Genomic DNA, 25,562 nt, shown 5'->3' with positions numbered 1-25,562 from the left:
GAACAACTGAAACGTGCCCTAAATCGCTTAAAGAGCATTTAAACTGCAGTCTGTGTACATCTGCTTTAATCTTAACACAAAAGCAACTCCGCTCTCTTTAACGCACACATAAGAAAAGCACAAGAAAAGGAACAGATGGGGGTTTCTTTTCCAGAAAACCTACACAAAGGATGGAAGTTTTAACTATTTATATCAGTAAACACTCAGTGCATTTGCTAGCACCAAAGGATAGAATATAGATTAGGCAAAGCAATAGATTAACATGGCAAACTCAAGTTGCTGAAAGAGCTTTCAAATTTCACAGAACCCTTGAGCAGCAATCCTGTGAACACTCAGTGGCATTTACTCCTGAGTAGACATGTAAAGGCTTGCACTGTAGACGGGGGGGGGGGGTAGTGCCGTCTATTTTCATAGCACTATAACATAAGCAAAGAAGTCTGTCTTAATGAGTTTTCGGTTTAAATATGGCATAAAAACTCTATGAAATTTGAAGGACTGCTTGTTTATTGAATTTTTAGGCCATCCAAGGACCTTAGGAAAAGCATTTGTGAGAATCCGAACAGCAATCTAGGGAACCTTTATGGATGTTTTTTTGCACCCAGACTCAATATACTGACTGCACCACCACGGGTAAGTTAGGGACAGTATTTGTAACGCGAGACACAGGTGGTCCATTAAAATTATCATTTGCTTTTTCCATCCACAATCCTGATTGAATTGGACTGGTCCCATCACCTCCTGGCAAATAGAAGGGGAAGAAATGGAGGCAGTGAGAGATTTTACCTTCTTGGGCTCCATGATCACTACAGATGGTGACAGCAGCCACGAAATTAAAAGATGCCCGCTTCTTGGGAGAAAAGCAATGACAAAGCTAGACAGCATCTTAAAAAGTAGAGACATCACCTTGCCAACAAGGGTCCATACAGTAAAAGCTATGGTTTTCCCAGTAGTGATGTATGGAAGTGAGAGCTGGACTATAAAGAAGGCTGATCGCCAAAGAATTGATGCTTTTGAATTATGATGCTGGAGGAGACTCTTGAGAGTCCCATGGACTGCAAGAAGATCAAACCTCTCCATTCTTAAGGAAATCAGCCCTGAGTTCTCACTGGAAGGACAGATCGTGAAGCTGAAACTCCAGTACTTTGGCCACCTTAAGAGAAGAGAAGACTCCCTGGAAAAGACCCTGATGTTGGGAAAGATGGAGGGCACAAGGAGAAGGGGACGACAGAGGACGAGATGGTTGGATAGTGTTCGCGAAGCTACCAGCATGAGTTTCACCAAACTGCGGGAGGCAGTGGAAGACAGGAGTGCCTGGCGTGCTCTGGTCCATGGGGTCTTGAAGAGTCGGACACGACTAAACAACTAAACAACAAAGGCTCAGAACTATGCACAGTGATGTCACTGCTGCTTCTTTATATATGAGGATGCTTCAATGCACCTGTAAAACAAGAACAGGGTGCTAATTTGGGGGACAAAGACTGAGCAGGTAAGGACTACTGGGCCTTAGTATTGGTGTTCCTTCTCCAGGTGTTCTCTGGTGCCTGGCCAAAAAATGGAGAGAGTGCCAGGTGGAGGAGCCAACCCTAGCAACTGCCTGCATCCCTCTTTAAATAGCACCCCAGCCTCTGTTTTACATATGAATAGGGGAGAAGACTATGCTTAAAGACACAGGCCTGCTGCTGCTAATTTTCAGGCAAATTAGTTTGGGCTTAACGCCTGAAGAGGAGGTGTGATTTGTAAGATAAAAGGAGCATTTGTAAAACAAAACAAAAAACCAAGCTATCAAATCAACTGCCAACCTTTATTTTGCTGTTGGGTCATTTCCATTTTTGTTTAGGATTTTAAGGTAAGGTTAAAGGCCGGAGAGAAAAGATAAATTTTAAAAATGCAAATACACTGGGAGGGCAGGATATATATCTTTTGAATGAATAAATGTAAGTAAAAGCGAGCCCCAAGTTGCACACATTTAAAAGGTTGATCGCTACTACTAGATTCTGGTAGTGGTATATAAAGATCAGAAATGAGCAGTCTCTATCCTTGACACAAGTGTGTGTTTTTTTGCAATATGCTACATGTGGCCAACGGCTCTTTATGTGATGCTCTAGAAGGACAGAATAGAAGGCAAAGGAATATAAGCACAATGCAACACTTCTAAGCTAGGGAAAGCAATTGGATTTAGTTCAAAGAAACCGAAGGGGAAAATAATAACCACAAAACCCGACAGGACCAGTCCCTTTCCTTTGTCCTCTTCCTTCCCAACGACCCCTCCAAGGTCTTGACCTCACAAGTTGGGAAGTGATGAACAGGCCTTTTCATATCCTGCAAAAGCTATTCTGAAACAAAGCCTAGAAGGTACAAAAAGTTGGGTCAGTCTCACTAACTGTGAAGAACATATGTTTTCGGCCATTGTTACATGGATTTGATTCTCCAAGCAATGCCCAGCTTACATCTGCTGTTTTCTCTCACACACCATGGTGCCTGACACTTTGGACTTTGGACAACCTGCCTGGGGGTGTAAATAAGATAAACTAGAGGACTGAACCACACACACAACCCTTAAAAGCTTCTAGCATTTATTCCACACTTGATCTAAGCTTTCAGCCCAAACAATACAGCGAGACTCATCTTGCCAAGCTGGCCCACTGAATAACTTGCCAACTTTTATTTGATTAATTACTTCTTACCCCATGCTTCCTTCAAGGAGCTGAGAGTGTGTGGGGCTCATGGTTCAACATTGCCCCTTTTATTGCCCTCTCTCATTTTATCTTCACAATCACACTCCCAAGGTCAACCAGTGGGCTCCATTTGAGTGGAAATTTGAACACAGGCTTTTATCTATATAACTGTTGATATTGGGTAGCTGGTAAAGGTAAAGGACCCCTGGACGGTTAAGTCGAGTCAAAGGCGACTATGGGGTTGTGGCTCTCATCTCGCTTCAGGCTAAGGGAACCGGCACTTGTCCAGAGACAGCTTTCCGGGACATTTAAAAGCAGCCCTGTTTAGGGAAGTTTCTAATGTTGGATGTTTTATTGTGTTTTTAGTATCCTGTTGGAAGCCACCCAGAGTGGCTGGGGGTGGGCCAGTCCAGGTGGGTGGGGTATAAATAATAAAGTATTATATTATGATGATGATGTGACCAGCATGACAAAACCGCTTCTGGTGTAACAGGACACCAAGACGAGTGCCAGAGTGCACGGAAACGCCATTTACCTTCCCGCCACAGTGGTATCTATTTATTTGCTTGCACTGGCGTGCTTTTGAACTGCTAGGTTGGCAGGAACTGGGACAAAGCAATGGGAGCTCATTCCGTTGCGGGGATTCGAACCGCCAACCTTCTTATCAGCAAGCCCATGAGGCTCAGTGGTTTAGCTCTCTGAAATCCACCTTTCTTCAAAAAAGAGAAATTTAGTAGTAAAGGTGTTTGCTAGGTATGAGACGAGGTAGAAACATTAGCATCACAGTTATGAGGGAAACCAAAACAGGAACAACTGCAATACCTTGATTTAACAGCACTGTTTGGTGCTCTGGCAAAGCAAGTTGCATTCTGAGCAGATAGTGTCAAATTCCCAACCACTTTAGGCCCTTTCCCAAATAGCTGCTATTCCCTCCACAGCTCTCCCTTGTATGTCTAGGTTGACAATTTGAGGGCTGTATAGCCTTTCATTGGGACAGGGGAAACAGTGGTTGGACTCCCAGCTCTCCTCAGCCCCAGGCAACATGGCCAACCATCAGGAACGATGGAAGCTATAGCCCAGCAACTTCTGAAAGACCACAGACTAGTCCCCCTGCTCCATGGCTACCGGATCTGCCCAGATAAGTAAAACGAGAAGTGAACCTCAAAAGCAGTATCTACTTTTGTAATGTGCACAATTTTGGGGGGCAAAGGGTGTTTTAGGAGATAACAGAAATCACTGGGTTAAAGCTGACCAAAAGTCCAGAGGTAGCACTATTATCAATTTACGATGGGGTGGAAAGTTCGCGGGCTAGGAAGGACTTGCTCAAAAATTTATGGACAGATGCACAAATTATGATAGCCAGGAAGTGGAAGGGGCAAGCAGAAGATAAAGTAGAAGAATGGTATAAATAGGTATGGGATATAGCTATTAATGATAAATTAACATGTGCCGTTAAGGTAAGAATATGAAGGAGAAATGATTTTGAGGAAATATGGAGGGTGTTTGTAGAATGTGTACAGTGGTACCTCAGGTTACATACACTTCAGGTTACATACACTCCAGGTTACAGACTCCGCTAACCCAGAAATAGTGCTTCAGGTTAAGAACTTTGCTTCAGGATGAGAACAGAAATTGGGCTCCAGCGGCGCGGCTGCAGCAGCAGGAGGCCCCATTTGCTAGCGTGGTGCCTCAGGTTAAGAACAGTTTCAGGTTAAGTATGGACCTCCGGAATGAATGAAGTACTTAACCTGAGGTACCACTGTACTGTTAAAATGGAAAGGGGTCAAACCATCGCAAGATTTTGGGAGGTTGGATAGTTACAATGGAATGGTCAAGTGGATGGGGTGCCCATTTTTATTCATTTTATGATTATTAATTTGTCGAAATAAAAAATAAAATAAAATAAAAAGCAAAAAAAAAAAAAAGTAGTATCTTAAGAAGACAACTCTATGACTTTTAACAAAATATCTCCAAATGCTCATGCCTCGAAGGGTCTCCCTCAAGGTTTGCAATTCACACAAGACTTGGCCTCATGGGTGCCTGTTGCCACCATCTGCTTGCGAGCACCATCCCCGACAAAAGCGAATTCACAAGCAAAAAAGAGGCCGGGCTCTCCCGAACAATTAACTTTATTTCCCCCTCCCTCACCCGCTCCCACAAATCCCCAACTGATATATGAATATGCAGCGATTTCAAGCTAATAAGATGTCACTCTGGCTGAGCGGAAACATTTAAAGTTCAATTCCCAAGGAGAAAGAAAGCTGAGGTGGAGAAAGGGAGAATCTACAGGTGCCTCTTATTTAAGGCAGAAGATCCCGGGACTATGTCCCCACTTTGCAATGCACAGCTATGAATGACTTCTTTGTTAACTGAATTCAGGGGAGGGTTTTTGAATGACAAGCTCTTTCCTAGTGATACTTACCATCTGTGGTTTGGGGGGTGGGGGGGAAATGTTCATGCAAACACTCTCATTCTCCCTCACACACAAGAGTACATTTCTGAGATATTATGTCTCTCTCAGCTGCTTCCATTTAGACGGTCTGGCTTCGAAAGGGTCCGATCCCACCATTGCTTTCTGTCCATTAGAAGACATAATTTTAAGCATTCTTGCAGTTTGATGTTACAGATGCTAATCAGGTTGTGGTCATCGACTAGACCCCCAACCAAACTGCGGCGAGTTATTCCATACCAGAGTTATTTTCTTTTGAGTCAGATCTTGTTATATTCAGAGCGAAGGGGGTATATTCCCCACCCCCACCCCCTTCAGAGAGACGGAAAGAGAAAACCCATTTCAGAAATCCCATGTCATTATGTAGCTGTTGAAAACAAAACACCTAAAAAAAGGAAAAGGAAGGCAAGCTATCTTTGACATCGTGCATACAAACAAACTCTGGGTGCCAGGAACAGAGCTATTGTATTCTCTGGGGAAAGGCAGGATAGAACATCTGCTTTGAATGTTCTTAGAAGGTTCTATGTTCCATTTCCAGACAAGGCTGAAACCTCTAGGTCAGCCATTCTCAGCCTTGGGTTGATGGACTACCCTCATCCTTAGCCAGCATGGTCTGTGATCAGGGAAGATGGGAATTGCAGTTCAATAACATCTGGGGACTCAAAATTGAGAGAGCCTTCTCTAGAAGCACAAATAGGTTGTATTTAAGGTAACCTCAGGCTACTGTCCTATGAACACGAAAAAAGGTAAAAGGGTAAAGGACCCCCGGACAGTTAAGTCCAGTCAAAGGCGACTTTGGGGTTGCGACGCTCATCTTGCTTTCAGGCCGAGGGAGCCGGCGTTTGTCCGCAGACAGCTTTCTGTGGCCAGCAGGACTAAACCACTTCTGGCGCAACGGAACACTGTGACGGAAACCAGAGCACACAGAAATGCCACACAGAAATGCTGCAGCGGTACCTATTTATCTACTTGCAGGAGCTGGGATAGAGCAATGGGAGATCACTCGGTTGCGGGGATTCAAACCACCGACCTTCTGATCGGCAAACCCAAGAGGCTCAGTGGTTTAGACCACAGCGCCACCCACATCCCTATGCACACTAAACCCCACTGAACCCAGTAAGACTTATTGAAGGACTTCCCAGGTTTCCATGGAAGCGCTGCTTTACAAAACAGAACTATAATATCCACTATCAGAAGAATGATTTAAGACCGGAGACTAAAATTTCTCAAAGGACTTCATTTTTGAAGCAAACCACATTTATTACAAAATCCAGTATAATTCTGGCTGCTCATCCTGCATAGCCTGCCACTGCCATATTCCCCAGAGTGAGGATTCGGGGGTGTTTTTTCTTGTACAGTATTATGGGCCAAAACTTCATTCTGTCAGTTAAAAATGATAGCCACACTCTCCTGGTTTCATAATACAACAAACAGGTCTGCAAATAAGAATTTAAAAGTTTCTGTTTCTTTACTTAAACAAATACCGTGAGGTATATATCAGTAACCGAGATATAGACCAGTAATTTCATAAGGTATATATATCCGTAATGGCCCTCCGAGCGTGTGGCTGCCATTGTTTTTTTAAAATGTAAAGCCATAAACATTATTTTTTTCATGCAGGAAAATTGATTCACTAAGTAGGCTCCCAACAAAAATGACTACAGCAACTTCCTTTGTAGAGAGGAGGAGGAATTGGAAGTCCTTTTATAAATAATAGTAACAATATTTTTTTTATTTGATTTGATTTTACAAGTGTAGAATTATAACGAAACAAAATACACATCTACCGAGGCAATTGTGATGCCCCATGTTATTGTCAGTTCAACCCATACTTTCACAAAATAAATTTGGCTGCTTTTTTTGCTAGATAATCCAGTTGCAGAATCAACACTTCCAAAATGCCATGCTAATCTCAATTTTATTCTCATTCCAACAATTGCCTTGCAAATTCTGAGAACCCCATTTCCAAAACAGTACAGTACTTAGTTTGATTAAACTTTTGTGTTTAGCAAGTAGTCTTCCTGTTGCAAACCTCCCTAGCAATGAAATTGAAGGCTGGACTGGCATGATTCACCCAACCATCTGAACCCTGGTCTGCCTAACTGAGCCTTCCACTCCTGGTTCATTTTCACACATTTACCGTAAAAATTGACAATATTAAGATTAGAATTGGATGCTAACCCACCAGGCCCATTTCATCAAGCCTCTAGCAAAAGGCAGTTGTTTGTAGGAAACTAACCTTGTCGACAGACTGAAGGCTGTTATGTATTCCGCTACGTTGCTGAAAGGCAGATAAGTTAATATCAAGACCCTGATATGGTTCTGTTCTCAGCAAAGAGAACATCTGTCCTGTTATCAGCTCAGCTGAAGCTTTCAACATCCCACTCCACAATATCTCCTTGCCAAGAACAAACAGCTGAAACGGACTCAGGAGCTTGCAACTGTAGAAAAGCTGAATTTGCAAAACAAAACAAAAAAGCCAGGGAAAGCTAAAGTGTGCTGCAATAAAATTTAGAAGACCAACGTAAGAGAGGGAGAGAGGGAGAGAAGCCAAAGTGTATTATTGTTGGGAATGAACTGAAGCTGGTCATGCATTTTGTTTCCACTTTCCTTCCAAACTGCCCCACAACCAAGAACAGCAAGCTTTCAATGCTGGTGATCATTCTGACTTCCCAAGGAACAAGGCAGATCTTGGAGATGCTACCTCCTGAAGGTTAAATGTCAAAATAAAATTAAAAACCTAAAAATCAAAACCTTTCTTAAACAGCACCAAGCTGCTGAGGCTTATGTTCAGGAAACCTTTTGAAATAGTTGTTCGTTTTCATCCTCTGTGTTTGATGAGCATAAGGTCCAGTCACGGACGACTCTGGGGTTGCGGCGCTCATCTCGCTTTATTGGCTGAGGGAGCCGGCGTACAGCTTCCGGGTCATGTGGCCAGCATGACTAAGCCACTTCTGGCAAACCAGAGCAGCGCACGGAAACGCCGTTTACCTTCCCGCCGGAGCAGTACCTATTTATCTACTTGTACTTTGATGGGCTTTCGAACTGCTAGGTTGGCAGAAGCTGGGACCGAGCAACGGGAGCTTACTCCGTCGCAGGGATTCGAACCGCTGACCTTCTGATCGGCAAGTCCTAGGCTCTGTAGTTTAACCCACAGCGCCACATAGATGGCATTTAAAAGGGTTATGTGTACAACAGTGGGGCATGGCTAGCCTAGCCGGTATCATAACTATCTTGCAATTCTTGCCCAAATAACGATGAATTCTGCCTTTAACCTCTTCCCCCTGCATGCAGGTAAAAACAAACAGCATCTCTGCCAACGCTCAAATTCTCCTACACGGTGAGAATAACTGCAACTCGCCAGTCTCCCGTTCCCAGGGCACATTAATCAGCTTCTCAATGCAGTCATTTTATCATAAACACCTTTAAACTTTTCTCAGTGATCAGGCTTGAAGCCAACAGAGAGTACACAAAATATAATATGTCTAGCTAGTGCCAATTACTCGTGCAGCTGGAGCTCCAAACTTTCTAGAGCACATCACATGAGCCTGCCACCAGCAGACCCCGTACACAAGAACTCAGATTCAGGAGGCCTGCCACCCCCTAGTCACAGTTTTGGAATAGGGTGCTCCTTCAAAAGTCGCCAGGGTTAACGATAGGTGCCACGGGCAATAAAAGCATTCTGGGAAATGATATATAATGAGATGAAAAAAGTGTTTAAATTAACTTTTGTAAAAAACAACAACAACCACCCCCACCACCAGGGGCTTTTTTATTGGGAATTGTAGGTGCAGATATTCTAAGGGAGCAGAAAAGACTTTTTATATATGCGATGACAGCTGCCCAGATGCTATTAGCCCAGAGATGGAAAGAAGATGAAGTCCCTACCAGAGAAGAATGGCAAATCAAACTGTTGGAATATGCCAAAATGGCAAAGTTGACCAGAAAGCTCAGGAACCAAGAAGACCAGAACTTTAACAAAGAATGGGGGAAATTTATAATTTACCTTGCTGTAAGCAGATGAAAACATTAGCAGGGTTACAATAACACTTGTAATGTAGCAAGTAGTATGGAGACAATGGAGTTATATAAAACATAGCTTATTGGAAAGATGCAGTAGAAAAAGTTTAATAATAGGACCCATGGAGGGGAGGGGAGAAGTCTAGAGATTCAAAAGAATCTGTAAATGTGGAAGTGTATGACTGTATTGTTATAATTTTATATTTGTAAAACCAAATAAAAATTATTATATAGAAAAAGATACATCATCGTACCATGTCAGAATTGTACAGGCATTTATCTCAGACAGTCGGGAAAGCTCGGAAAGCAGTAACAATAAAACTTAAATATGTGTAACTGCTCATGTTCATTCCTGATTACCTTTGCCTCTCCTAGACTTCCATTCTGTTACTGGTATTTCTCCCTTCCTTCGTTCCTAGAATCCTAGAACTGTAGAGTTGGAAGGGACCCCCCAAAGGGTCATTTAATAATAATAATAATAATAATAATAATAATAATAATAATAATATATTTTTATCCCCACCCTCCCCAGCCAGAGCCGGGCTCAGGGCAGCTAACACCAGTAAAATTCCAATAAAAAATAAAATAAATAAATAAATAAACCAATTTAAAACACAGGTTAAAATATAATTTAAAATGCAGCCTCATTTTAATAGTAGCCCATAGATCAAAACCATAAGGGGAGGGAAACATGAGGGTCAGACTGAGTCCAAACCAAAGGCCAGACGGAACAGCTCTGACTTGCAGGCCCTGCGGAAAGATGTCAAGTCCTGCAGGGCCCTAGTCTCTTGTGACAGAGCATTCCACCAAGTCGGGGCCAGTACTGAAAAGGCCCTGGCCCTAGTTGAGACCAATCTAACCACCTTCCGACTTGGGACCTCCAAGGTGTTGTCATTTGTGGACCTTAAGGTCCTCCATGGGGTATACCAGGAGAGGCGGTCCCGTAGGTCCAACCCCCTGCACTGCAAGAATCTGCTGCCCAACGTGGGCTCCACGACCCTGAAATTAAGACCCTGAAATCTCATGCTTTACCAACTGAGCTATCTATCTCACTTCCCCTTCCCCCTGTTGGCTTCTATGTGCCACTATCAACATTTAACCAAAGAGGAATGGCAACTTAAGTTGACAGAATATGCACAACTCACAGACTTAACATACAGAATAAGAGAACAAGAAGAACATATGTTTAGGGAAGATTGGAAAATGTTTATTGTATATTGGAAGGGGGATTGTGTGCAGTATTAAGATAAATTCGACAGTGTAAATAAGTTTGGATGGATGTAATAATGGAATACTGAATGGTTTAGTTTATGTAAAATATGCAGAGATTGACGATATGCAAAATGAAACCATGAAAGGAGAAGAAGGGAAGTCATTGATATTTTAAGGATGTTTAAATGAGTATTTTAAATTGTAAAACAGAACATTATTTACACACACATGCTTAACCCCCTTGTGGGCAAAGCCCCATATGCCTATTTTTGCAAAAGCTACTCTTTATAAATGCACCAACAGGTGACATATATAAATAACAACAAAAAGACCAGAAATACACATATTCTTTTCCAAAGTTAAGTCATCACAGCTCAGGAGTAACAAATCCTGCATCTCTGGGGAGGGATGAAGTGAATGGCGATATTTCATTCTGTTTTCCACTGCCTTTTTTTAACAGCAACTGCTATCGGATTTTGTGGTATTGTTTGATTTATTTTGTTTCGCATTTTTACTGCTGAGCACAAATTTAAGGTTTAATGTGTGCCACTCTGGGAAGCTTGAGCAAAGGGCAGATCGCAATGGCAAGTACCTCAAATAAATAAAATAAATTTCCCGACAAGAGCTAACGTTCCTCAGGGCGCCCCAGGTGCCTTTCAGAAGCAACCTGAGAAGCAAGCCTGAATTTACTATGTCTAGAAATGAACTCTGCAACACGGAATAGGTTTTGCATCCATTTCTTTGTTAAACGTGCAGGATGCAATTAATGCGACAGGGCTGTGTGCATTCGTCTTTTTGTGAGAGTGTGTCCCATGCTTCTCCCCATCTGAATTCTGTTGCTAAACAAAAAACCTTGAATCGTTTGCAAAAGGATAAGGTATTTTGCATGCTTTATAGAGCCTTTTAAAGCAACTTTCGATTAATATACAGTGGACGCTCGGGTTGCGAACATGATCCGTGCAGGATGCACGTTCGCAACCCGCGTCTGTGCACGTACGGGTTGCAATCTGGCGCTTCTCACCACGAGAGCCAGTGTGGTGTAGTGGTTAAGAGCGGTGGACTCGTAATCTGGGGAACCGGGTTCGCGTCTCCGCTCCTCCACATGCAGCTGCTGGGTGACCTAGGGCTAGTCATACTTCTCTGAAGTCTCTCAGCCCCACTCACCTCACAGAGTGTTTGTTGTGGTGGAGGAAGGGAAAGGAGAATGTTAGCCGCTTTGAGACTCCTTAGGATAGTGATAAAGTGGGATATCAAATCCAAACTCTTCTTGTTGTTGTTCTTCTGCGCATAGCGCGATTTAGTGCTTCTGCACATGCACGGCCGCCAAAACCCGGAAGTAACCCGTTCCGGTACTTCCGGGTTTCGGTGGTCCACAACCTGAAAAAAACGCAAACTGAAGCGGCTGTAACCCGAGGTATGACTGTATATATATTTTCACGGAAGTGAGCAATGGAGGGACAGTGCAAAGAAATTGGAGTCGGTGAGTTCTGTAAAACAAGACTGTGCAAGCTGTAACCCTTCCAGCAAACCGCCCAATAGGTATGCATTATGGCCTTACAGATTCTGCCAGGCAGGCAGCAAAGACAAGTGGGTTATTGAGCCACAGCTGGGCTCCCACAGTTTAAGAAGACTTTTTCAGAATCAGTTAGAAGTAGATTTGTCTTTCATAGAATCATAGAATCAGAGAGTTGGAAGAGACCACAAGGGCCATCGAGTCCAACCCCCTGCCAAGCAGGAAACGCCATCAGAGCACTCCTGACATATGGTTGTCAAGCCTCTGCTTAAAGACCTCCAAAGAAGGAGACTCCACCACACTCCTTGGCAGCAAATTCCACTGTCGAACAGCTCTTACTGTCAGGAAGTTCTTCCTAATGTTTAGATGGAATCTTCTTTCTTGTAGTTTGGAGCCATTGCTCCGTGTCTGCTTCTCTGGAGCAGCAGAAAACAACCTTTCTCCCTCCTCTATGTGACATCCTTTTATGTATTTGAACATGGCTATTTCACCCCCAAAGAGATGTACTTTCAGAGGCTATGTGTAGGAACCATATTGCGGGATGTGATCCATGAGAAGCAGTGAAGTACAACATTCCTTGTAACGCTAGAGAAGACATGCGAGGGAATGTTTGGTCCAGCCAGTCAAAACTTCCTGTTCCTCCTGGCTGGAGCATCCTTCCTTTTGCATACGATCGAAGGTGGGCGTGACCTTACCTGCCCAGGTAACAAAAGGACGAGTCACGTAGCACCCTTCCTTCTTTTTGACTTCCTTCTTCATTTGACCAGCTTTTAGCTAGGACTGCACTGCTAGCTCTCAGCTAGCAGAAATACTGGAATTGTTCCTCCATACGGGGTAGACCCACATGTACATATTTGTAACTAAGTCTGCCTTCAGGAATCCAACTGTGAACTGATGTGAGTAAACTTCTTTTATTGATGTTGAATAAGATTGTGGCGTCTTTATTCAAGAGGGATTCAAGGGAATTTACCAGGAACGTACAATTCAATCTGAGACAGATTAAATTGTATAATAGTGAGAGGCTCACACGAGCCTGCAACTAGCTATCTGCTGTGCATGTAAAAAAGGGAATGTAACTCTGCTACATAAAGGAACTTGCTAGTGCAAGTTAGGAAGGATATTAATAAATAATATATCCGCTCTTGCTACTCTGAACATTCCCAAACGTACGCCTTCCGAGGTGCCTGCCCCTGGGGTTCAGACCAGCAGAAGATTATCCTAAAGCAGTGATCCATACAGAGATGGATGGGTGGATGTAGCAGCCTTCCTTAAATGCAGGTCAGAAGGAAGTATTGCACACACCCCATGAAGGTTGAGAGGATGGAAGCAAAAAGCAGAGCAGTAGCTCATGCAGAGGCATAGCAGGTAGGCTCCTCTGAAATTCTCCGGGGCTCACAGAAGTCTTCCTTTCTCGCAGTGCCCTAGCAGGGTTTATTATTCTCCACAGCACACAAGTATGGGGATTTTTGCCCCCAAATTGACCTCCTGGCTAAATACCTTTACAGCAAAGCACACCTTTGTCATGATGGGGAGCTAAATCATTACAGGTGGTGGTAAAATAAATTCGGGGGAGGGGGGAGGAGAGGAAAAATGCACCAAGTCTAGAGACAAAAGATTGGTTGAAAAGCGTGGAATAAACTATGTATGAGAACACTTCAGCATTTAGAGGGGGGGAGTTGCTAGCACCCTGAGCTTTCCTTGATATATATATTTTAAAAAATAAATAAAAAGTCTTTAGAATAGATATATTTACCTGGCCATAATCCGTCCTGAACACAACAATTCCCTCCGCACAGGAAATTACAGTACTTGGATAATGCTGGCCATTTTCTCGCAACCAAACCCGTGCTCCCTAGAATGAGAAACACAAAAACACAGGAATTAGCCGTTTGTACACCCAAATATAAAGCAAACACCATGACTTTTCTTTTTCTATTTCCCGCAAGCAGCCCACGCGGGCAGAGTCAGGTCCAGTCGTGCGACTCGCGAGAAAGATGGAGATCACCCCCCAGTGAACAGATGGCTGTTTTCACTCAAGTTACAATCCGAAAAGGATCTGAAAAAGGGTATCGGCAGCCGTAAGAACAGCTGAATCCAATTCACCGAGTCACATATGCAAAATTGCAAGTGACGTTCAAATTTATGGCACAACGCATGGGCTCTCTCCAAACTCTTAAAATCTGGCAAGCCTTCACAAAAACAAGTCTCCTGCTTCGCTGAGGTGCATCAAGAAAGAAAACTTTAATTTTTTCATGGCTTGAGAACAAACATTCCAGCATCCTCCTCACCGCCCCCCCCCTAAGAAAATGTAAAGAAAAATTTTTGAGCAGGTGGGGTGGGAGAGCAGCAAGACAAGCTTTCATTTGTACGCCAAGGGAGGTAGTTTCAGAACATCTCTTCTTACTCAAAGGACTTGGATTGAAATTATATAAATATATACTGTACAAGTACAGGGCTGGCCATAGGCAGAATGTTTTTAATACGCTGCATGACGGTGCATGCACTGAACTTCGCAGAATCCAAAAACTGATATATATGTGGAAAAGCTTTTAAGGATGAGAACAAGCTTTCAGCTCTCGTGTTTGCAGCAGGAATCTTGAAAACGTGCTCAAGGATTGCACCATTAAAGTTCCCTTTCCCTTCTCCCTTTTTCTTCATCCAACTGGTAGCGACACGTCAGAAAGTCAAGCAGCAATTTATAACCAGTTCTTTTAAACATTTCTTATCTTAACAGTAATAGAAACAGTAATTGAAAGGCGGACGTCATTTCTCTTTTAGTATACATTTAAAGATATGAGTGCCCTTCGGCTTAGTGCACACTTTGTGCCTGTTGTGGCCTGCATACAATGGGGACAATGTTGGGTTATATACTTTGTTATGTCTCTGCACGGAGAGCAAAATCAACAAGCCTGCTGGAAAGTTTGCAATTTGCTAACTTCAAACAGCCACGAGCACCTTCCACGTAGTTCGTACGGAGCTGGTGTATAATCTCTTGAATGCAGCTGGGGTAGCTCAGTCATCAGAGCACGAGACTCTTATAATAATAATAATTATTATTATTTATTATTTATACCCCGCCCATCTGGCTGGCTCTCCCCAGCCACTCTGGGTGGCTTCCAACCGAATATTTAAAACAATACAGCGTCAGACATTAAAAACTTTCCTAAACAGGGCCGCCTTCAGTTGTCTTTTAAAAGTAAAATAGTTGCTTATTGCCTTGACATCTGATGGGAGGGCGTTCCACAGGGCAGGTGCCACTACCAAGAAGGCCCTCGCAGCTGGACCTCAGTGTCCGGGCTGAACAATTGGGGGGGAGATGCTCCTTCAGGTATACAGTGGTACCTCGGGTTAAGTACTTAATTCGTTCCGGAGGTCCATTCTTAACCTGAAATTGTTCTTAACCTGAAGCACCACTTTAGCTAATGGGGCCTCCTGCTGCCGCCATGCCGCTGGAGCAAGATTTCTGTTCTCATCCTGAAGCAAAGTTTTTAACCCGTGGTACTATTTCTGGGTTAGCGGAGTCTGTAACCTGAAGCGTATGTAACCCGAGGTACCACTGTACAGGCCCGAGGCAATTTAGGGCTTTAAAGGTCAGCACCAACACTTTAAATTTTGCTTGAAAACGTACTGGGAGCCAATGAAGATCTTTCAGGACCGGTGTTATGTGGTCTCGGCGGCCAGTCATCAGTATAGCTGCCGCATTCTGGATTAATTGCAGTTTCCGAGTCACCTTCAAAGGTAGCCCCACATAGAGCATATTGCAGTAGTCCAAGCGGGAGATAACTAGAGCATGCACCACTCTGGCAAGACAGTCTTCATATCAGTCATGGGTTCGAGTCCCACATGGGCGAAAAGATTCCTGCATTGCAGGGGGTTGGGCTGGATGACCCTCGTGGACTCTTCCAACTCTATGATTCTGTGCCAAAGGTTTTTAACCCTTTTGGGTCCACTGTTCCCTTGACCAGCTACCTTCTTTCTGCAGCACCCCATGGGGCTCAGGAGCCCAGTTATGTCACCCCTTGCCTGCAGAGCTGGAAGCCTCTTTTTCAAACACTCTCCCTTGTGGAGTGGTACCTCAGCCTCTTCCCCTTCTCCTTGGGAATCCTTCTGGCAGCTGCAGCAGCCCCTGCCCCAAAGAGAGATGCCTCAATTCACTGCCCCACAGGGGCCTGGGAAGAAGATTCACCCAGCCTTAGTGGCCCAACAGAGACTGGCCTCCAGGCAGCCACCCCAGTATCTGAGCTGCCTCAGCTCCTGGCAACCAGAAGCCACTGGCCAGCCCCAGAGGAACCATTCGCCTGCGGAGCTTGTAGCCACGGCTGCTGCAACAAACAGCCATGCAAGCCTCTGGGAGGCAGAGATGCCAGAGGGCATCAGAGGAATGAGGGAAGGAAAGAGGGACAGTGGCCAGTGTTGCCTGTGGCAGCCCTGACCATCATTCAAGGCACCCCAAGGTGCACACTGGCTGAAAACCACTGTTCTATGCAATTTCTCAAAACCAGTGGACTTCTGAAATTCTCAGAGCCTGCCAGTTTCATAAATGATTTTATAGATCCCAAGACAAGACACAAGAAAAGGGCAGAGAAGGTTATTTAATGGCAACTTAAGCTGATGGAATATGCGTAGCTTGCAAACCTAACATATAGAATAAGAGAACAAAAACATACATTTAGAGAAGATTGGGAAATGTTTATTGACTATATGGGGGAAAATTGTGTACACTTGAAAAGGTTGGCAACATTAAGATAAATTCAACAGTGTAAATAAGTTTTGATGGATATAATAATGGAATTCTGAATGGTTCAGTTTATGTAAAATATGTAGGGATTTATGGCATGTGAAATGAACTATGAAAAGAGAAGGGAAGTCATCGATATTTTAAGGATGTTTAAATGAGTATTCAAAATTTAACAGGAAATTTAATACACACACACACACAAGATAAGGGCAATGTCATTTGAACTAGCCAGATGTTTAACTGAGAATCGATCAGCCAGTCCATCCTTTGAAAAATAAGACTTTAGAGCCAAAAGTTGCTCAAAAATGGCAACTAGTCCTTCCATTTTGGCCACTGTAATCCTGGTTTAAGGAGCCATTTGGCGCCTAGCTTATGTATCTGAATTTCTAACATGAAGGGGAAGACAGAACAAGGGAGATCTCCCTCTTCTTCCTGCAGTTTTTCCACGGGTCCCCATGCATATTTATCACGACCATTACAAATGGGAGGAACTCAGCTACCACACTGACATAAGTGGACCAAACAGCCATCGACAAGCACCCATGTTGCCAAGACATTCCCCTTCGCCTGAAAGAGCCGGCCACTTGTGCAGGCACACAATTGCCCGGAGACTGGCTTATTGTTTCCGTCAACTCAAGTCTCTCCCTCCGAGTTCAAGCAGCCTTGGCTGCTGACAGAGCAATAAGGACAACAGCAGTAGCTGGAGAGATAAAAGCTGACGGACACTTACAGCTGCCTGTCAAAGCCTGGCTGATTCGGTTATCGGCAGACAGCTGCTGCCTGGGAGACACAGCTGCTTCCCTTTTCTTTGCCAACTGGCTCTTTAAAAAATAATAATAAAAGAATAATAATCATACAAGTTGCCGGAAGTGGAGCTGGGCACCTGGGCTGCAGCTGGCTCTTGCAGCGAGGTGTATATGGGAGAGCACACAAACACCATTTCCCACCCTTTTGTGATCACTGGGCTCGGTCTGAATTGCCGTCCTTTCACTCGTCGCCCAAAAGACATTTCTCCATTTAAGGATTCCCGACAAGAAGCTACAGTAAGAATTGGATATGGAACAACTGATTGATTCAAAATTGGGAAAGGAGTATAACAAGGCTGTATATTGTCTCCCTGCTTATTTAACTTATATGCAGAATTCATCATGCGAAAAGCTGGGCTGGATGAATCCCAAGCCGAAATTAAGATTGCCGGAAGAAATATCAACAACCTCAGATATGCAGATGACACAACCTTGATGGCAGAAAGTGAGGAGGAATTAAAGAACCTTTTAATGAGGGTGAAAGAGGAGAGGGCAAAATATGGTCTGAAGCTCAACATCAAAAAAACGAAGATCATGGCCACTGGTCCCATCACCTCCCGGCAAGTAGAAGAGGAAGAAATGGAGGCAGTGAGAGATTTTACTTTCTTGGGCTCCATGATCACTGCAGATGGTGACAGCAGCCACGAAATTAAAAGACGCCTGCTTCTTGGGAGAAAAGCAATGACAAACCTAGACAGGATCTTAAAAAGTAGAGACATCACCTTGCCAACAAAGGTCCGTATAGTAAAAACTATGGTTTTCCCAGTAGTGATGTATGGAAGTGAAAGCTGGACCATAAAGAAGGCTGATCACTGAAGAATTGATGCTTTTGAATTATGATGCTGGAGGAGACTCTTGAGAGTCCCCTGGACTGCAAGAAGATCAAACCTATCCATTCTGAAAGAAATCAGCCCTGAGTTCTCACTGGAAGGACAGATCGTGAAGCTGAGACTCCAATACTTTGGCCACCTCATGAGAAGAGAAGACTCCCTGGAAAAAACCCTGATCTTGGGAAAGATGGAGGGCACAAGGAGAAGGGGACGACAGAGGATGAGATGGTTGGATTGTGTTCTCGAAGCTACCAGCATGAGTTTGACCAAACTGCGGGAGGCAGTGGAAGACAGAAGTGCCTGGTGTGCTCTGGTCCATGGGGTCACGAAGAGTCGGACACGACTAAATGACTAAACAACAACAACAAAGAGGTTGGTGGCAGTCGGCGTCACCTCTCTCCCAGGGTATTGATCAATTTCCTTAAAAACCCCCACTAACCAACACTGGAGAGAGAACCCCTTTTAAAAAGGCACAACTATTAGAGATGTGCACCCTCCCTAACAACTTTGCTTTGTGAGGGGCAGCATCCTCAGGCATGCACCTCCAGACGATAGCGATGTCAGGAGCCATCCTGGGACCCAGGCATCTCCACTTGGTCCCAAGAGGCTAATAGCCAGGTGCAAAATGCGTCTGGCGAATTTTGAACGCCGCTGCCGGAAATAGGTTAAAGATTGCCTCTCCTTTTAAATTAGAAGTTTACTGAATTGAAAGTTCTTATGGGATAACAGCGGCCATAATCTTGGTAGCAAGAAATTGGAATAAAATACAGCAATAACTAACATGGCGGATTGGCAAATCCTAATGGTAGAATACCTGCAGCTAGCAAAGACGACAGGAAGGATAAGAGGCCAAACAAAACGAATAGTCTATAAGGGTTGGAGATTTTTTAAAAGAATAGTTTAAAAATTACAGCATAAAAGGAAACTTCTGGGCAGAATTAGACTGAGCCTTGCTTTGTATAAATATAAGTTTGTAGGGAAGTTAAGAGAAACTATATAAGAAATATGTAACTGTGCGGTATCAGATAATCAACAGATAAAGTACAGTGAGACTAACTGGAAGTCATTTCTAATTTCTTGTTTTATAAGTTTTACAATCGTTCACATCATTGGGAGTACAAATGATGTTAGTTATAAAAATTGTGTTTTCATATATTGCTATTGTCTGTCAATTTACAGTTTGTTTGTTTGTTTGTTTGTATGTTTGTTGGTTGGTTTGCTTTCCTGGCATAAATGTATCTATTTTAAAACAATAAAGATATATTTTTTAAAAAATGAATTGAAAGTTCTTGCACTTTGTGCGGTATATCCAAAAGCCACCTATACTGAGCTTTTGATAACATAGAAATCTACTTAAAAGCAGGTGATAACTTAATTTACAAATTTTCAATCTGCTGACAGCCCTACATTTTAATCCCAGATTTGATCCTATGGCAGCATTGAGTATGTGTTTCTAAATAAGTGAGGGGGCTTCAAAACAAAAACAAAAAAGCTTTAAATTCACCGGAATAATCAAGGTATTTAAAGTATAGCCACCTTGCTGCACAGGAATCATTGAGAGAGTTGGGAGGGGGCAAGAATAAGGTATTGATCAATTTCCTAAAAAAAACACAACCAGCATTGGAGAGGTCATCTCTTAAAGAAAGTTTCAACAACTATTAGAGATGTGCAGCCTCCCTAACAACTTTGTTTTGTGAGGGACAGGGCTTGTTCAGGCAGACGTCACGGTAAAACCAGGCTTGTCATTAGCCAATTACTTGCGCAACTAAATCTAAAATCTCTTTAACCTCCCCTGGAACAGCTGCAAAGGCCATCATGCTGCTTTTGCAGACGAGCGGGAGCACAAATATCTTGCAGGAAATGGCAGAATAGGAAAGGGCAACATATCAATATACCACCCAAAACCGTTACACGTCCATATCATGAAATCAGTTTCATAATTTTGGACCTGGCAATATATAGTGAATCGCAATGTGTTAGGGCTGGGCGATATATTGTCCAAACCAGATTTAAGTCCATATCACGATATTTGGCTTCAGATTTTTTGACCTAGCACTGTATCGTGAACCATGATGCGTGTGTTTGTGCTATGTAAAAATCATAAGGCGGGGGAAACCGTAAAGCCAGTTGGTGCTTCTACATAGCACCCACTTTGTTCCAGACATTGCAATATATGAGTATATCACGAGGTTTAACTGGTGATATAGCACAAAGCTAAAAGCTAGATTTCATCCAGCCCTACTGTTCACCTCTGCATAAAGGTAAAGGGACCCCTGAACATTAGGTCCAGTCGTGGCCGACTCAGGTTGTGGCGCTCATCTCGCTTTATTGTCCGAGGGAACCGGTGTACAGCTTCCGGGTCATGTGGCCAGCATGACTAAGCCGCTTCTGGCGAACCAGAGCAGCACATGAAAACGCCGTTTACCTTCCCGTTGGAGTGGTACCTATTATCTACTTGCACTTTGATGTGCTTTCGAACTGCTAGGTTGGCAGTAGCAGGAACCGAGCAACGGAAGCTCACCCTGTCGCGGGGATATGAACCGCCGATCTCCTGATTGGCAAGTCCTAGGCTCTGTGGTTTAACCCACAGCACCACCCTCTAGATAGTTCCATCCTTATTTCAGACATCATGATGTATCAGTATACCACAATGTTTAGCCGATGATATACAGTGGTACCCAGGTTAAGTACTTAATTCGTTCCGAAGGTCCGTTCTTAACCTGAAACTGTTCTTAACCTGAAGCACCACTTTAGCTAATGGGGCCTCCTGCTGCCTCCACGCCGCCGGAGCACAATTTCTGTTCTCATCCTGAAGCAAAGTTCTTAACCCGAGGTGCTATTTCTGGGTTGGCAGAGTCTGTAACCTGAAGTGTATGAAACCCGAGGTACCACTATATTGTGATGTTTAAAACTGGGTATCACCCAGCCCTCAGAGTGGTGGTGGATTATTTGCAGCTTGGGATCTTTGACATTTCATAAGTTTACTAAAGAGAACAGCCTCTTCCTGCACATGAAGCTGTCTCCCTTCCTCTGCCCCCTGCTAGCATCAATGAAATCTCATAGATTTCTGTTACAGTGCTTTAATCTGCTTCTCCTTAGGTATGCTTCACCCCTTCCTTTCCATGGCAAGCCTGAGATTGAAAGGGTTCTGTATGCTTTAAGCCAGGGGTCAGCAATCTTTTTCAGCAAGGGGCCGGTCCCTCAGGGTCCACTGTCCCTCAGACCTTGGGGGGGGGGGGCGGACTATTTTTTTTGGGGGGGATGAACAAATTCCTATGCCCCACAAATAACCCAGAGATGCATTTTAAATACAGTGGTACCTCTGGTTAGGAACTTAATTCGTCCCAGAGGTCCATTCTTAACCTGACACCGTTCTTAACCTGAGGTACCACTTTAGCTAATGGGGCCTCCCGCTGCCGCTGCGCTATTTCTGTTCTCATCCTGAGGTAAAGTTCTTAACCCGAGGCACTACTGCCGGGATAGCGGAGTCTGTAACCTGAAGTGTTTGTAACCTGAGGTGTTTGGAATCCGAGGTACCATTGTGAAAGGACACATTCTACTCATGTAAAAACATGCTGATTCCCGGACCGTCCACAGGCCGGATTTAGAAGGTGATTAGGCTGGATCCGGCCCCCAGGCCTTAGTTTGCCTACCCATGCTTTAAGCATTTGCGATGGCTGAGCCTCACTCTAAGAGCCTCTTCCTCAGTTGTGCACATACAAAAAGGGGCTCTTAAACAATGGTGTCCGGAACAAAACTCTTAAGACAAAGATCCCAGGATAAGAAAGAATACAAGAGCAGGGATTAAGGGCTCTGGGGCAAAATGGCTCAGCTATACAATGAAGACAGACTTTCAGCGCATGGCAATACCCTCACTGAGAGAGAAAAAAGATTTTCCACTCTAATCGGAAAGAGTGAAGGGAGGAGAAAGGAGGGAGGGCGAAACGCTGCCCAAACAGTCTCTCTTCGCAACTGAAAGCTGCTCTGTGGTAGTGAAAAATGAAGAGATACATCATAAAATAAAAGTGCATGCTAAAATTTAGGCTTGCCTAAACAAAAATGGTTTTAGCAGGTGCTGAAAACTATGCAGTGAAGGCACCTGCCTAATATAAAAAAGCAGGGAGCAGCTTTCTCCCGACTGAAGTGCAGAGTGTTTGAGGACCGGGATATTCACAGGGAAACCAAAAAGCTTGTTTACAAAGCTATTGTGCTACCAACTTTACTGTATGCTTGTGAAACATGGACCACTTATAAACGCCATCTCTAACTCCTCGAAAGATTCCATCAACAGTGTCTCCCAAAAATTGTACACATCACTTGGGAAGACAGGCAAACTAATGCCAGTGTACTGGAAGAAGCAAAGATCACCAGTGTCGAAGCAATGATTCTTCAACATCAACTTCGCTAGGCTGGTCATGTTGTGCAGATGCCTGATGATCGTCTTCCAAAGCAACTACTCTATTCTGAACTTAAAAATGGAAAGCGTAATGCTGGTGGTCAGCAAAAGAGGTTTAAAGACTCTCTCAAGGCAAATCTAAAAAAAAGAAGTAGTATGAACACCGACAACTGGGAAACACTGGCCTGCGAGCGCTCCAATCGGAGAACAGCCTTTACCAAAGGTATCATGGACTTTGAAGACACTCAAACTCAGGATGAAAGGGAGAAATGTGCCAAGAGGAAGGAACGCTTGGCAAAACCTCACCATGATCAACTCTCATACAGAAACCTATGTCCCCACTGTGGAAGGATGTGTTGATCCAGAGTTGGCCTCCACAGTCACTTACGGGCTCACTGTTAAAACCGTGTTATGGAAGACAATCTTACTCAGCTACGAGTGATTGCCAAAGAGGAGGAAGAATATCAATAAGCAGGGAGTTCCAGGGAGTACGTGCTACTCATGAAACTAAATAGTGCCTAAATGTTCTGAGAGAAGTGTTCAAAAAGAATAACTCCTATAACATGATAATCTGCATGACAATTCCTTTGGGCCAAATGAGAATTTCGCCGAGAACCAAAACTGTAGCAAACCACAGGGCTGATGCAGAATGGATGTTAGCATTTTTCTTGTTGATAGCTAACGAAAACACACATACCATCCCTTGCTTTATTCTTAAGCAATCCACAATTACTGTTTTCAGTATTTCACAATTTGTTTGTGTTTCTGGAAGATAAAGATGCGCTTGTCAGCTGCGTGAGGGCTGCCACAAAACCAAGTTCATGGTCAAACCATGATTTCAAGTAGGTTGGCAACATTATATCTGGACTATTTAAGGCTGAAAATGCTTATCACTTCATAGGAGGCCTTCATCAAATTGCAGAACTACAAAGAGACAGCAAGATATAAAGGATGCGTTTACTGCAAAAGTGCATAAATCACCAACAACAAGAGTTAAATGAACTTTGCAAGCAACATTGGTTCTAGGTTCCTTGGGCCAGCCTGATGTTTGTATTCCTGCAACAGACTGGTGAGGAAAAGAGCAGATTGCTGTTTTCCAAACATTTTCTGTTTTAAATGAAAACGCAACCAACTTTGTTAGAATCTCCTTGCACACAATTAACCACACTGCCAATCGTACATCAAAATAGCAATCGTGAATCTGTAAAATATATGAACGCGATATAGCCCTGTGCTACATTCGAGACAACATTTTATTTCCGATGCCCAGGGTTTAAAATTAACCAAAAATATAACTTGCTGTTATTGTGATCTCCAACTTAAAATTCTGCATATTTCTCAAATATTGAAGTGAGGGGCAGAATGACATATTGTCAATGTGCTATGACATTTGGATGTTTAGAGACTATTTCATACGCTTTATATATATTTCTGTCTTTTAGAAAGTGTCATGGGAACCCTTTACAATTGCAAAACTAAGAATTTGATGTTTGATTAATCAGAACTGAACATTCTATGCCAAGAACAGAAACATTTAATAGGTTAAATTGCCTAGAATAATCTGGGCACCTAGTTGCCTTGATCCGATGCTGTTGCTTGTGAATTTCTAATACTGATTAATCTGATGCTAGTCTTTAAGAATCTGAAATATTTCCCTGCCCCTGATAATGCAAATATTTTCACAGACATATGGCAGCTGGGTTGGATTAACGTAGAACAGCTTTCACTGAATTCCTCTTGGCGTGCTGACGCTGTATTATTAAGTCTGTTTTAAACGTCTTATTTTTAAACCATTTGCACTGCACCGTACGGCAACACAAACGGCACCAGGAGGCATGTATATGGAATTTTGATAGGGAAAGATACAGATAAGGAACATGGCATGGGGGGGGGGGTTAAGCACTCTTCCTGCCAGGATAAAGGTAAAGGTACCCCTGACCATTAGGTCCAGTCGTGGCTGACTCTGGGGTTGCGGCGCTCATCTTGCTTTATTGGCCGAGGGAGCCGGTGTGCAGCTTCTGGGTCATGTGGCCAGCATGACGAAGCGGCTTCTGGTGAATCAGAGCAGCACATGGAAATGGCGTTTACCTACCCGCCGGAGTAGCACTTTGATGTGCTTTCGAACTGCTAGGTTGGCAGGAGCAGGAACCGAGCAACGGGAGCTCACCCCGTTGTGGGGATTCGAACCGCCGACCTTCTGATTGGCAAGTCCTAGGCTCTGTGGTTTAACCCACAGCGCCACCCTCTACATAGTTCCATCCTTATTTCAGACATCATGATGTATCAGAGTGTGTGTGTGTGTGTGTGTGTGTGTGTGTGTGTGTGTGTATATATATATATATATATATGCTTTAATTCGCTGGAATAATCAAGGTTTTTAAAGAACAGTATAGCCAGCTCGCTGCACAGAAATCCTGAACAAGTTGCGGGGGGGGGGGGTAGGTAAAGTGACTGTGCACGGGTATATTATATTGGTGTACGATGCTCAGCTTTTGCAAAAATCACTTACTCCCTGACCAAGGCAAGGAGACTCACCTGTGCGAACAGCCTTCCACATACGCATAATTTGCCTATTTGTACCGCATCGCTTGTGATTTGGCATGCTAAACCGCTTCTCATAAAACAAGATTCCTTTGCTTTCTTTTTGGTTCCCTGTCACAGTAACGGATCCGAACTAAGATGTCACCAGAACATAAGGAAATGTGCCCTTAATTTAAAGAACCACCAGTTTACTGCCAGTGATTAAAAGAGTCCCCTAATCAACTCAAGCTTTTGTTAATCTCAAGGACTGCAGCCCTAATAAGAACTCCAGTGCTGTGTAGTCAAAAAGATCCTTAAGAATCAATTGACATTTTTACAGTCCTTCCCCCTGAGATCAAAAGTTACCAGCTTTCTCCCTCCAGAGGCTTAAACAGCTGTTGAT

General features: G+C 43.6%; 1 protein-coding gene across 1 annotated transcript in view; it reads right to left on the bottom strand.

Annotated features, from left to right (window-relative positions):
* MYO10 (myosin X) overlaps window positions 1-25,562 on the bottom strand; it is a 189,841-nt gene that overhangs the window by 127,489 nt on the left and 36,790 nt on the right. Inside the window, exon 2 of the mRNA XM_081872960.1 lies at window positions 13,623-13,721. Within this exon, the coding sequence (XP_081729086.1) occupies window positions 13,623-13,721 (99 nt within the window). The remainder of the gene's footprint in view (window positions 1-13,622; window positions 13,722-25,562) is intronic.

The sequence above is a fragment of the Podarcis erhardii genome (assembly GCF_964252035.2).
Source record: "Podarcis erhardii genome assembly, chromosome: 8".
Taxonomy (NCBI): domain Eukaryota; kingdom Metazoa; phylum Chordata; class Lepidosauria; order Squamata; family Lacertidae; genus Podarcis; species Podarcis erhardii.
Note: the sequence above shows the minus strand (reverse complement) of the source record. Positions and strands in the feature narration are given on the sequence as shown.